The sequence below is a fragment of the Calypte anna genome, chromosome W (assembly GCF_003957555.1).
Source record: "Calypte anna isolate BGI_N300 chromosome W, bCalAnn1_v1.p, whole genome shotgun sequence".
NCBI classification, from domain to species: Eukaryota; Metazoa; Chordata; class Aves; order Apodiformes; family Trochilidae; genus Calypte; species Calypte anna.
This window is the reverse complement of record NC_044276.1, coordinates 21,213,607-21,227,724: the sequence shown is the minus strand read 5'-3', so window position 1 is coordinate 21,227,724 and position 14,118 is coordinate 21,213,607. Positions and strand designations below refer to the sequence as shown.

The 14,118-nt window shown below is 38.0% G+C and overlaps 1 protein-coding gene across 1 annotated transcript in view; it reads right to left on the bottom strand.

Annotated features, from left to right (window-relative positions):
* Positions 1 to 14,118, bottom strand: part of LOC103534494 (guanine nucleotide-binding protein subunit alpha-11) — a 121,794-nt gene that overhangs the window by 29,753 nt on the left and 77,923 nt on the right. The window contains 1 exon segment of the mRNA XM_030468355.1: positions 8,338 to 8,492. Within this exon segment, the coding sequence (XP_030324215.1) occupies positions 8,338 to 8,492 (155 nt within the window).

Here is a 14,118-nt window from a genome sequence, read left to right as displayed (position 1 = left end):
GCTCCTCTTCTAGTCGGCTTGTCCACCATCTGCATTAAGAAGTTATCATCAATGCACTGGAGGAACCTCCTAGACTGTGAAAGGCTGGCTGTGTGAGTCAACCAGCAGATATCAGGGTAGTTAAAATCCCCCATGAGGACTAGGGACTGAAGTTGTGAGGCTGCTTTCAGCTGCCTGTAGAAGGCCTCATCAACCTCTTCGCCTTGATCAGGAGGTCTGTAGTAGACCCCCACAACTGTGTTACCCACACCAGCCTGCCCCTTAATTCTTACCCACAGACTTTCAACTTGCCCCTCATCAGCCCCTGCACAAAACTCAACACATTCTAGTTGCTCTCTCACATAAAGAGCAACTCCACCACCTCGCTTCCCCGCCCTATCTTTCCGAAAAAGTACATAACCATCCATGGCCACATTCCAGTCATGTGACCTATCCCACCATGTCTCTGTTATCGCTACCAGATCATAACCCTTAACCCTTAGCCCTTATCTTTTAACATCCGGAAAAACTCTTGAAACTGACCAGAAATATAAGAAAACTTTTTGTTTCCTAGATAGTGTTGAGAAAAAAGTACTTACTTCCAATGAATTATATATTCCCTGTGACAAGGGCCAAAACTGCAGCCAGCCTTCAAGGAAGTTACCAGGCTATGAATGTGCTAATGATAACCTTGAAAAAGAGTTTCAAAGGTACTATTTGTCCATATTACATAAAACCAGAAATAACATTTTTTCTCATATAGAAATCAGGCAAAGTGACAAGATTCCTAGACTTAATAAACAAAAAAGAGTAGTTTTGACCCATAATGTTCTTGAAAAAGTTAAACATAACCCACTTCACCGTAACCTTGTAACTCCACATTGAGCTTGAATTGCCTTCCCAGAATTATGTCACCTAATGAAGCAAACCATTAAAACTTATCTAAATTTACTTTCAATCAATGAAGTTTTGAAACATTCTCAACATGAACAAACATGGGGCAGGCACATCAAACAAACACCCACTTCCAACCACGCATTACTATTTTTCAGTATTTTTGAGGTCAGATTTGTTTTTGAAGTAGTCACGTGCTATATTAGCATTTTCTCAGGAATAATTTAATCAGATGAACTACCAACCAGTCAGCCTCACCTCTGTGCATGGTAAGATAATGGAACAGATCCTTCTGGAAGATATGTCCAAAAAGCATCTGAGTGAACTGGGGTTGTTTAACCTGGAGAAAAGGAGTCTGAGGGGAGACCTTAATGCTCTCTACCTGCAAGCATGAGAGGAAATGGCCTCAAGTTACACCAGGGGACGTTTAGACTTGATATTAGGAAATATTTCTTCATCAACAGGGTTGTGAAGCATTGGAACAGGCTCCCCAGGGAAGTAGTCGAGTCACCACCCCTGGAGGTATTTAAAAGACCTGTAGATGTAGTGCTTAGGGATATGGTTTAGTGGTGGATTTGGTAGTGGTATGCTTACAGTTGCACATGATGATTTTAAAGGTCTTTTCCAACCTAAATTATTCTTCATTTTTATAACCACATCTACAAAGGCAAGGCCTACATGCAATACTTCATGTGGAAATAGATTTGGTGTGTTCAACTACATGTAAAGATAGACACAGCATCACTGACTTTTTCCAGACATGATAATAACAGTAAACATTTACACCTTTTCAATGCTAAAGCAGTTACGTGTAATGCAAAAATGTATTTTCCTGTAAGTTACAGTAGTTCATAGCTATGACCCCATACGAAATAGCCTGTTATACACATCTACTGACAATTCCACTTAAAAAAATAATCCTAGTGTCTTAATAAGTAGCCTTAGTTGTAATCTTTGGTTAATTTAATTTGTTATATTTCAGAGAATCATCTGGGTTGGAAAGGACCTCTGAGATCACCAAGTCCAACCCTTAATCCACTACCACTGTGGTTCCTAGCCCATGGCACTGAGTGCCACATCCAGTCTCTTTTTAAAAACCTACAGGGTCGGAGAATCCACCACCTCCCTGGGCAGCCCATTCTAATGCCTGATCACCCTCTCTGTAAAGAATTTTTCCCTAATATCTAACCTAAATCTCCCCTGACAGAACTTAAGTCCATGTCCTCTTGTCTTACTGGTAGCTACTTGGGAGAAGAGACCGACCCCCACCTGGCTACAACCTCCTTTCAGGGAGTTGTAGAGAGTGATGAGGTCTTCCCTGAGCCTCCTCTTCTCCAGACTAAACAACCCCAGCTCCCTCAGCCATTCCTCATAGGACTTCTGTCCTTTGAGGCCTGTTTCTTCTGAAATTGGATGGAACTACCCTTACTGGGTTGTTGTTGGGGTTTGGTGGGGAATTCTTTTAGTTTTCTTTTTGCAAATAACAGGACTGGCTGATGATACTATCCAAAATAAGCAGTAATTTTACCATGTGCTAGAAAACGTGCTGAAAGGGAAGGGGCTTTTAATACACTTTTGAAAAATACATAGTTTTATTATCTCCCAACACCGTATAAGCAAAATGTTAAATCACTATGTCAGAGTTACCGGACTAACTGAGACAAACATCCTCCTTGGTAACACACAATACAGTAAATGGAATCAATTCCAGTGTATTAGCACAAGCTGTTAACAAAGCTATGTATAAAGAAGTAATGGTTGCATTTTCAGAATCTCTGTGGAGGTTTGCATCTCTGAGCCTCTGGCAAAAAGTTGAGGCAAGTTTAGCAGTTTCCAGAATTATCTAATCTTAGTCTAAAGTAAATAGTAAATCTATGATTAGTGGGACGTGAGGGTGTAGGTGGAGATGATGCACTATGTTCTTTTTATTCTTATTCCATATAAATCCTACCTAAATGCTTCTCTCAATTTTTAATTCCTAAAAGGCTAAAAATCATAATTAGCAGAAGGCTAATAAACTAAAGTCACCAAAACAAAAAACACTTGTACAATTTTTTAAAAGCTTCAAATTGGAAATGGGGTTAAAAGATTATACAGATACTAAAAGCATATTCAGTACCACACCAAAAAAAAAAAAAATAATCCTGAAAGAAATGCATGCTGTATACTGCTTAATGTAATCTCACTTCTTCTGAATTTCCCTAGTTCAATTACTTCATCTTCAGTTTTTCTATAGGAAGCATCACTATACAGCAAATTTCATGTCTTTCTTCAGACCTTCCTTTTATGTTTAGGATATCTATTGCATGATGAAGTAAGCACACTACTAGTACTATTACTTTAGCTTAATCTTCAGCTCATTTCACGATAAAGACCTGTCATTTTTATTTGCTGTTTTATCTATAAGCTATAATGTTGCACAAATTATGCAAAAATACAGATTTATAACCTTCAAGTACACTTTTAAAATGAAAAAAAAAGCAATGAACAATATAAAAATGTTTATTAAATGATGGTGGGCTTGTGTACATTTTTATAAAAGAAATGTATATGAGAACTTGGTTCTCACATGTCCCGGTTTGAGTACCAGGATACAAAAAAATGCCTATGGCTATACTGACCTGAGACCTTTTGGGATCCCACCAGCAACCTGTTGATGTGGTAGCTACAATAGAGGGGGGGGGGAACAGCTGTGCCTATGGGGAGGAGAGGATGAGTCAGATGACCTAAATGGAAAGTATGCCTTCCCATGGTGCTCAGTATAAAATGGCTCCCAAGAGAGCCTTCCTGGCCTCTCTGGCTGATGCATTGGCTGCATTTGGGGTTTGTTTGTCTTGTCATCTCTCCTGCTGCTTGTGTTCCTGCATTTTGTTTTCTCACTGGAGAAGAACATTATTTCTCAAGACAGATTGCATTCCCCTGCTTCCCTGAGTAGGACCGGCTCTGTTGCTCCAAGGCTTTTGTGGACTGTCACTGGGACCCTGGACTCAGGCACCCCCATCTGCTGCTGAGTCAAATTTGGGACTTTTCTGATTGGGAAGTAATTACCAACTGAGCATGGGTTCCATATTTATATATTTGTATATATATTTGTAATTCACCATAATAATAATTATTATTATTACTTCATTAAACATATTCTAATTTTTTTCCAAACTTAAAGTCTCTCTCCTTTATTCCCCTTTTTATCTTCTCCTAGGAGGGTAGTGCGGGAATAACAGAGAGCATCTGTCACCCGGTTATTGGCTAAAACCATGACATCACATTAGACAGATAACTGCTTTTACAGATAGTTATTCATAATTTACTATCCCAGTGATGTTAGCAGCATAGTAAGTCTCTTCTTTTTATAGAGACCTGCAACTAAATTACACAGACATGGAATACCCAAAGAATTTCCTATAGTTTTATGAAACAGAAGAATTTATGTTCAGATCACCAGAAGCAATAGAAACTAACAGAAAAGAGTGTTGTATTAATAACAAGTGCATATACTGATATTTGTCCTTGTGGGTCCCTAATCACATTTTATTTAGCACACGATCAACTCCACTGAAATGCATCTACTTCTGAAGTGGAACACGGAAGCAAAATGTTGCTTTGAAAGGGCAAGTATGAAGAAATGAATTGTTCAGTAGAATCTACTTCAGACTCTGTTAGAATACTACAATACAAAAATTATTAGCTGACCAAAGCATTACAGTTAATACAATATTTTTTCAAAAGATAAGACATGAAGTTTGTCATGGAAAGACATAATCAGGATTAACCTCTTTAATTCTCTACTAACTATCAGTGATAACTTGAAGATGTCCTGGGAGTTGTTCCCTGGAGCTCTGCCTCACTTCTTATTACAAAGGAAAGTATTGGAATCTGCATTTATACATTAACTGCCTAGCTAACTCAGATCATGCTATCACAGATATACACAGACCGCATTATCATACAATAACAATTTAGTTTTATTTGACTTTCTTTTAAAGTTGATGGAAAATATGGAAAATACAGAAACAAAAGCCTGAAGGACTCTCAGTATGTATGACTAAAACCAATGCACTGAACACTGACTGGCACAGATAAAGTGGGGTAGGAACTTGGGGGAGAATCATATTTAATTATCTGTAATGTTATTAAACAAAATCAAGGAAGAGAAGCTAAACAAATATTCTCAGTATATGTGTAACAACCAGAGAACCCTTGGTTAGATGTACACAATGACATAGTTCTTCTGTCTAATGGGGCTAGCAAAGGTGAAGTTTTTTAGCAAGGTTATGAGAAGTTTTCTGGTTACATTCTAAATGCTTCCTATGGTAATGAGTCTCCACAAACTCTAGTTATAGCCTAAATTCTGCAAGTTGTAATACAAATGTGGAATGTTACATCTAACAACTGTTTTTTCTTGGCAAGACTGTTGCCTATTTTCCCTTTAGACTTGGAAAAACCATTATATATAATCAGACTGTTGACTGGTAATTTGTTTCTATTTGGGTTAAGGTCTGTAGATTATATGTAGAGAGGAAGATCTTGTCTCTCACAGCTATTATTTCAGGCTATCCACACTGTGGTGTAGAATAACATCTGTCTCACTGTGAATGGTATGTTTGAAGCCATAAAGGGAAGTGCTTTAGTGGTAAATAAGTGCTTAAGTTGCCCAGTAAGGTATATGGGAAATGAATGATGTCTATTTATATGATGTGCTCTTGACTTTAATGAAGATACAAGTCTATAAATTGCTTTAAAAAACAATATGAACATCCAACAATTGGTGCACCCAATGGTAAGGGGAGAGAATGCAATGTATTTGCTGAGCTACCATGATATTCAAATCACCTTCCATCTTTCAGGAAACTTACTTTCTTAGACACTCCTCTCATCTCTTCTGGTAAATATGCATGTATTTGATGTATTCTTCCAGTGTACTAGCAGTGGATATAAAACTTCAAAAGTGTTGATCAGAATGACAAAGCAGGTCAGCAGACGACAGAAGGTGAAAGTATACAAACTTACAGGATATATTAGAAGCTAGCAACAGAATTAAAAAAAAAAACACAAACAAAATACAGAGAAAGATTTTGAAAGACAATGTGTACCAACCGTGAGGGGAAAAAGCAACACAAGGAATAGGTCAAAATACTGCTACTGTAAAAAAGATGGGGGGGAAAAAAAATCTGAGACTAAAGGAGACTCATGCAAGGGATGAAGGAAGAAGAAGCATGAGATTGACACATATGCTTCAAAACATATACGAGATCTGCTGGACAACAAATTATTATTGTTTTTGTTTTATATATCAAGTCAGATGAAATTACTCAAGTCTCACCAAGTCAGCGAGCACTGGATGCTTACTTCCTTTTAAGTGCTTCGAGAATCACAGAAGTAAATTTCAAGCATTGTTTTGCCACTTTGTGACACAGGGACTTAAAGCTAACAATTTCTGTTTAGATGTTTTGTATCTAATAAGTGGAATGTATTTGTTGTATTTGTAATTTTTCTTTTAAAGTTTTCAGAACTCCCAAAAATTAACTTTAATCTATTATAATTAAAATCTACAAATCTGCAATAAATTATATTGTTAGTTACATATATTGTGTGCTAAAAAGAATCAACTAGTGCATTTAACTTTTGGAAGAAAATGTATGAAAGTTTTGTTTCTATAGCTCCTTATTGAGATATACTATTTTACTACTACCCAAAGATTTACTATGTTGACGATATCATTAGAACTAGGTCAAAACTAAGATATTCAGTACAATCTGATCTGAAGTAGTATCAGATGCTTATTTACTACTTTGGAGACTTAATTTTATTGTATTCCCATAAGGCAACCATTAAAATATATACATTTATTTCAGTTTGAAATCAGTATTATATCTATCGTGGAATCAAAGTTAGGACCTACAAATATAAGAAATTCAAAGTATAAGAAAAGCTCTGTTTCAAGTTCTTATGTTTGCTACTCATTTCAAAATGAAAACAATCAGAAAGTATAGTCAACTTTATTTGTTTATAAAATTATCTTTTACCACTTATGTACCCTAAAGATTATATGTGATTTCCTATGATTTTTAGCTTTCTAACCACTGAGAAATAAATCACAATATTGTATATTTGGGGACACTGAGAATCCATGCAATACAAGAGAGTTTTTACTGCACTTCACACCACTGTGCACCAAAATATGCATTTCCAAATAATAAGTGATAGATTGGGAAGGTAACCAGGTCTACCAGACAGCAGATTGCATAGGACAACAGGAACCCTGTATGTGTGGCTGATAAAGCAGAAGCAGAACGAGGTACGGTAAAAATGGAGCATCAGAGCAAATCTGAGCAGATCTAAATTCATGCACTATATTACTAAATAGCTGCCTAAATTACATCAGCAAAATATTTTTAAATTTGCCTTGACTCTGTATAAATCATATATAAAGGACATGCAAAGAAAGGCCTTCAGACTACTGTTATGTGTATGGACAACTTCAATTAACTTTAATGGGACCTTCATGGTCCCTTTCAGTTTCTTCTGTTCTTTCCTCAGTGAGAGGCTTCCTTTCATGCCAATCTGACATGAAGGCTGGAATGATATAATTAGATTAATTTTAATAGCTAACCTAAAAGTTGCAGTGGAGGTCATGGAAGCCAATACCAAGTATGCTAAATATTTTTCTAATGTGCAACACCAAAAGGTCATCCTCTTCTAACATAAACCTTTTTTTTAACAGATGAAAAAAAATTTATCAGAGCTATATAGTATATTACTCAGAGCAACTCAACTTCTTGGAGCCAACATTTAGACAGTCCTCAGGGTTCAATGTTAAATTTCACATTGTCATTTTACCGGAATCCTGCCGCAAGAGTGCACGCGTACCGTTCAAGACCAAGTTTAGTCACATATGCATTTTTATTGTTGTTGATCTATAACAAAACTTTAAATGCTTTTTTGCCACCCTTTATAAATTGAAGTCTGTTTTCGCTTATGTGTTTACCTTCTTGGCAGCCATATTATTTCAAAATCAGGTCTTTTTTGTAGTAAAGAAAGGCAGTTGAACAAAACATAAGAACACTTGCTTGGTACTATTTACCTCATCACCACGACTGCAAAAGAGAAAAACGAAAGGGAAAAAAATGGGAAAATAGATGTTCTACGGCATTATAATTTTTTTATGAATTGCATGGATTGCACTTCCCTAGTCATGAATTTAATGTAATATTTCAAATATTCACAGGCTTATGTTTTGTTAAAAAAACACACACATAATACTGAACTAGATACACTACCTTAGAGTAGCCTTTACATTCAAGTTAAACAGTAGGTTTGTGCTGAATATGAATACTCACACAGATACTTGTACATGGACACACAAAAACCCCTGTACATACAGACAATTATGAAAAGATTAAAAGTAAGAATTACTTCATTTGAAAGAAAATAAAATACAGTTGTTTGTAACCGTTATATACTTACTATTTAGTTGAATCCGATAACTGATATTCTCGACGTCTATCATAACATTCCTGGATTCCAGGGTCCTTCCATAAACTTCTAATTGCATCTACATAGGGGTTCTCAAAAGTTGACACCTTTTCTACATCAGCTTCTCGAACTAACTGTGCATGAGCCTAATTTGAAACAAATAAAACAATAAAATTTACTTAGTTTTCTATGTTTACAAATAGTTCATATACAGTGAATGTGATTAACAGGTATAATTTTTAAGATTAGCCATCTGACCAATGTGAGGTTATGAAACAATGATGATAAGAGTGTTCAAATTAAGAAAAATAGTAATAGGGATAATAGGAGAGAAGGTGAATTCATGAAAGTGTACAAGGGCCCTTATTTCAGAATAAATTTATCCTAATCCAGTATTATTTAGCTGAAAAGGATAACACGTTCACATTAAAATTCATATTTTCTTAAGCTAATTTTAAAAAAAGCTTTAATTTTTCATGTACAATTTTAGGGCATACACTATACCTGCTTTTTAAATTATAATCAGTTAACCAACTTGGCAGAGTAAGACTGATGGGAGGGAGCAAAAAGAATGGGGAGGAGGGAGGAAATGTTTCTTTTCAAGACATTAATTTATATGTATATACACTAATAGAGAAAAATAAAAGATGAAAACTTAATCAAGCAAAAAACCCAAGATATTCTATTCTCAAATCTAGTCTGTATTTCAGACTAGACACATTTAAGCAAGGACGCAAACCTTTGCATTTTAACTTAGGTAAACGCATGCAGAAAGGTATGGTTTTATTCTTTTTTAAGTAATTTATCCTATTTACACACTACAGTGGTTAAAGCTCAGCCAACATCAAAGAATCATGTGGCCATTCGCTCACCCATCACTGTGGGATGGGGAGAAGAAAATCCAACGAAAAGCTCCTGGGTAGATACAAGGACAGGGAGGGTTCGCTCACCAATTATGGTTATGGATAAAACAGACTCAACTTGGGAGAAAAAATAAAATTTAATTTATCACCAATCAAATCAGAGCAGAACAAAGAGAAAACAAAACCAGATCTTAAATACCTTACCTCACCCATCTCTTTTTCTCCATCCCAAATTACTTTGCTCACGATTTCTCTACCTCTTCCCCACCAGTGAGACAGGGAATGTGCTTTGCAGTTAGTTTGTCACACTGTTTCTGCTGCTCCTTCTACCTCAGGGAGAAGGACTCCTCCGACATGAGTCCCTCCCACGAGGTGCAGTCCTTCGGGAACAGAATGCTCCAGCGCGGGCTGCCCACAGAGTCACAGCCTGCTTTGGGAACGGTCACCTCCCCTGGTCACGGAGTCCTCCACGGCTGCAGGTCCACATCTGCTCCACCATGGGTTGCAGAGGGATAGCCTGCTATCTCGACACAGGCTGCAGGGGAATCCCTGCTTAGACGCCTCCTTCCCCGCTTACTGACCTTGGCACCTCTTTTCGGATGTTACTCTCGCCTCCCCAACTCCTCTGCCTGCAGGTCTTATAGCAGTTTCATTTCCCCTTCTTGAGTATGTTAATCGCACAGGCACATCCACCGTTGCTGATAGCCTCGGCCTTCGTCAGAGGCGTGTCCGGATTTTAGAGCCGGGGGAGCTTCTAGCAGCTTCTCAAAGGAGCCACCCGAGGCCCCTCCCCAGCTACCAAAACCCTGCCACACTAATCCAACCCATCACCCTCCTTTCTAGACAGTCCAGTAGAATGTTACTACTCACTACTTAAAAAAAATATATACATGCAACTATTGTTTACTGACATGAAAATCAAGAACTCCAACTTCAATGTGAAAAATGTTTGTCTTCAATATATGGAGAACATACACTCTCTATTATAAGAATCCAAGTCCAAAGTATATTTTATTTTGGAACATTATGTCCACCCATCCCAAAACTGGGCAAAGCATGAAGGATCTCTACTGTTTCACAACAAAATAACAAACAAATGGTATTGTACTAAGTACAAGTCAATACTCTTGTGATAAATATTTTTTTTCCAAAATATTTTATATTTCTTTATCAAGCTCAGTTATGTGTTCAATTGGCTTTATGCTCTTCAAAAAAAGTATTTTCTCTCTACTTGTAACAAACTGATACAACAATATATTCAGATTTTTTTTATTGTTCTTGAGCTCTGAAATTATGACCAGCTGATATCAAAATCCTAACAGAGGTAAAAGACTGACTCAATAGTAAAAAATTGCTTTTAATATTTCATCAGAAATTCATCATAACTGAAATATTTATCTAACCATCCTCTAAACATTTTCTAACAGATACTCTATAGTATTCTATATGAGCAGTACATATAATCATAAAAGGTAATTATTAATTTAAACATATAAGTACTACAAAATAGTCCAAGATTTTAAATTGGTTTATTTACCAGTTCTTTATGGTCTGCCCTACAGCTAATATGACTTTACACTATGTGGCAAAACTTCTGGAGTAAACTCTGACATATGCCAATGAGTTGTATCCATCAGAAATCTGATTCAGCTCTTTTAAAATAGCATTATTTCCCCAGTGAACACTGTGTCTGGTTCCCTGGGATTTGCTTGGGTAGACTTGTGACAACTTCTGTCCTACAGCTCTTCCCAACAATGCTTCTTTAAAAAAAAAAAAACAAAAAACAAACACCAAAAAAAAAAAAAACAACCAATACATTCTAAATACAGGATCTCATCTATTGGCTTAATTGTTTTCTCATTTGCTATGGTAAAAGACAAAAGTAATTCTACTGAAACCTAATGACATGCAGAAGCATAAATTTAATGCAGAAATAGACTTGATCATGCGTGATGTGTGGTGACACTGCTGCTAATTACTGGTTTTAGTTTCCTTCCACTAATAGAATATAAATTCTGGAACATTACTTTTGATGTTAGTGCTCGAATTGCTTGCATGAAAAATCTGAGGACTCATCATTCATCCAGTTTCTAAATAATAAACTTTATCCAGTATTTCTTAGTCTTCACTGATATTTTTTTCTGTACCCCAAAATAAACATTATTTGAAACAAAATAGTAAAGATGCTTTTGGAACACCAATAATTCCTATCAAAGCAGTGAAACAAACAAGAAAGATTAAAATGAAGGCTTCTGCAAGCACCACCAAATTTGAATTGGTAATTAAGATGTAATTACCAATTAAGCTGTAATATTCTACCAAAAAAAATCTAGATGGCATAAACAATCAGTCTGATATACTTTTGACATCAGCAGCCAAAACCCATTATTTTCCATGTCCTTCTGAGGATACAAGAATAACTATAACAATCTGCACACTATTTGCCACAGATCTTGTAAAAACATTCATTCAGTTACCTTTAACAAATCACTTAAATCTTTCATTTTTAAGAGTTTCTTCCTTGATTTCTACAAGTATTAAAAAAAATTATCCCAGATGAAGAAAAATGGAATTTCCTGGAATAAAATTAGATTCTGAAACCAAGAAATCTGTTAGAGGTTACCAAAATAGAATCATAGAATTGCTCAGGCTGGAAAAGACCTTCAAGATCATAGAGTCCAACCTTGTCTTACCCTATTACCCTATTCCTGATGACCCACCACTAAACCATGTCCCCAAGCACCACATCCAGATGATTTGTAAACACATTCAGGGATGGAGACTCAACCACCTCCCTGGGGAGCCTGTTCCAGTGCTTAACAATCTTCTCTGTAAAGAAGTTTCTCCTGATATCCAACCTAAATTTCCCCCTGATGCAACTTGAAGCCATTTCCCCTTGTCCTGTCATCTGTCACCAGTGAGAAGAGACCAACCCCACTCTCACTACAACCTCCTTTCAGGTATTTGTAAAGAGTGATAAGGTCTCCCCTCAGCCTCCGTTTCCCCAGACTATACAGCCCCAACACTCTCAGTCGCTCCTCATAAGGGATGTTTTCCAAACCTTTCACCAGCCTTGTTCCCCCTCTTTGGACTTGCTCCAACACCTCAATGTCCTTTTTGTACCGAGGTGCCCAAAACTGAACACAGTACTTGAGGTGGGGCCTCACCAGTGCCGAGTACAGGGGCAGGATTACTTCCCTAGTCCTGCTGGTCACAATTTCTGCTACAAGCCAGAATGCCATTGGCCTTCCTGGCCACCTGGGCACATTGCTGGCTCATATTCAGCCAGCTGTCAATCAATATACCACAGTATTTTTCTGCCAGGCAGCTTTCCAGCCACTCTTCTCTGAGCCTGTAGCATTGCCTGGGGTTGCTGTGTCCAAAATGCAGGACCTGACACTTGGCCTTATTGAATTTCATACACTTGGTCTCAGCCCAACGATCCAGTCTGTCCAGGTCCCTCTGTAAAGCCTTTCTACCATCCAGCAGATCAGCACTCCCTCCCAACTTGGTGTCATGTGCGAACTTATTGAGGGTGCATTCAATCCCCTCATCAAGATCATTAATAAAGATGTTAAATAGGAGTGACCCCAGTACTGAGCCCTGGGGGACACCACTCATGACTGGCCACCAACTGGATTTAACTCCACGGGCCCAGCCAGCCAGCCAGTGTTTAATCCAGCAGAGTATATGCCTGTCCAAGCCATGGGCAGACAGGTTTCCAAGAGGATGTTATAGGGGACAGTCTCAAAGGCTTTACTGAAGTCCAGGTAGATACATCTACAGCCTTTCCCCTCATTCACCAAGCAGGTCACCATGTCATAGAATGAGATCAGGTTTGTCAAGCAGGATCTGCCTTCCATGAACCCATGCTGACTGGGCCTGATTGTCTGGTTGACCTTTAACTGATCTATAATGGCTCCTGATATTATCCATTACATGACCTTCTCTGGCACCGAGGTGAGATTGACAGGTCTGTAGTTACTAGGATCCTGTTTCCGACCTTTCTTGAAGATGGGTGTCACATTTGCCAGTCTCCAGTCCAATGGGACATCCCTGGTTAGCCAGGACTTCTGAAAGATGATAGAGAGTGCCCTGGCAACCATATGTGCCAACTCTCTTAGCACTCTAGCATGTAAATCATCTGGCCCCATCAACTTATGAGTGTCTGGCTTATGAAGCAGGTCCATAACCATTTCCTCATGGATTACATGGGGCCTAATTTGTTCCCCATCTCTGTCTTCTATCTTAAGGGAATGTGTGCCCAGGGAACAACTAGTCCTGCCATTAAAGACTGAGGCAAAGAAAGTATTAAGTACTTCAGCCTTTTCTTGATCCTTGGTCACTGTGTTTCCCTCTGCATCTAATAAAGGATGGAGATTCTCCCTAGCCCTCCTCTTGCTGTTAATATATTTATAGAAACATTTATTGTTCTTTTTCACCACAGTGGCCAAGTTTAGTTCGAGTTGGGCCTTGGCCCTTCTAATTTTCTCTCTACAGAGCTTCACTGTATCTTTGTAATCCTCATAACTTGACTGTCCTCTCTTCCAAAGACCATAAACATTCTTTTTGTTTCTGAGTTCCAGCCAAAGCTCTCTGTTCAGCCAGGCCAGTCTCCTTCCTCATCAGCTCATCTTCCATGACTTGGGGATGGTCAGCTCCTGCACCTCTAAAATTAATTCCTTAAAGTATGCCCAGCCTTCCTGGGCTCCTATGTCCTCCAGAACTGCCTCCCAAGGGACTCTCTCAACCATGGTCTGGAAGAGATCAAAGTCTGCTCTCCTGAAGTTCAAGGTGGCAGCTCTGGAGACTCCCAGCCTTACTTCACTAAAAATTGAAAACTTTATCATTTCGTGGTCACTTTGCTCAAGATGGCCTCCAACCATTACATCCCCCACAAGACCTTCTC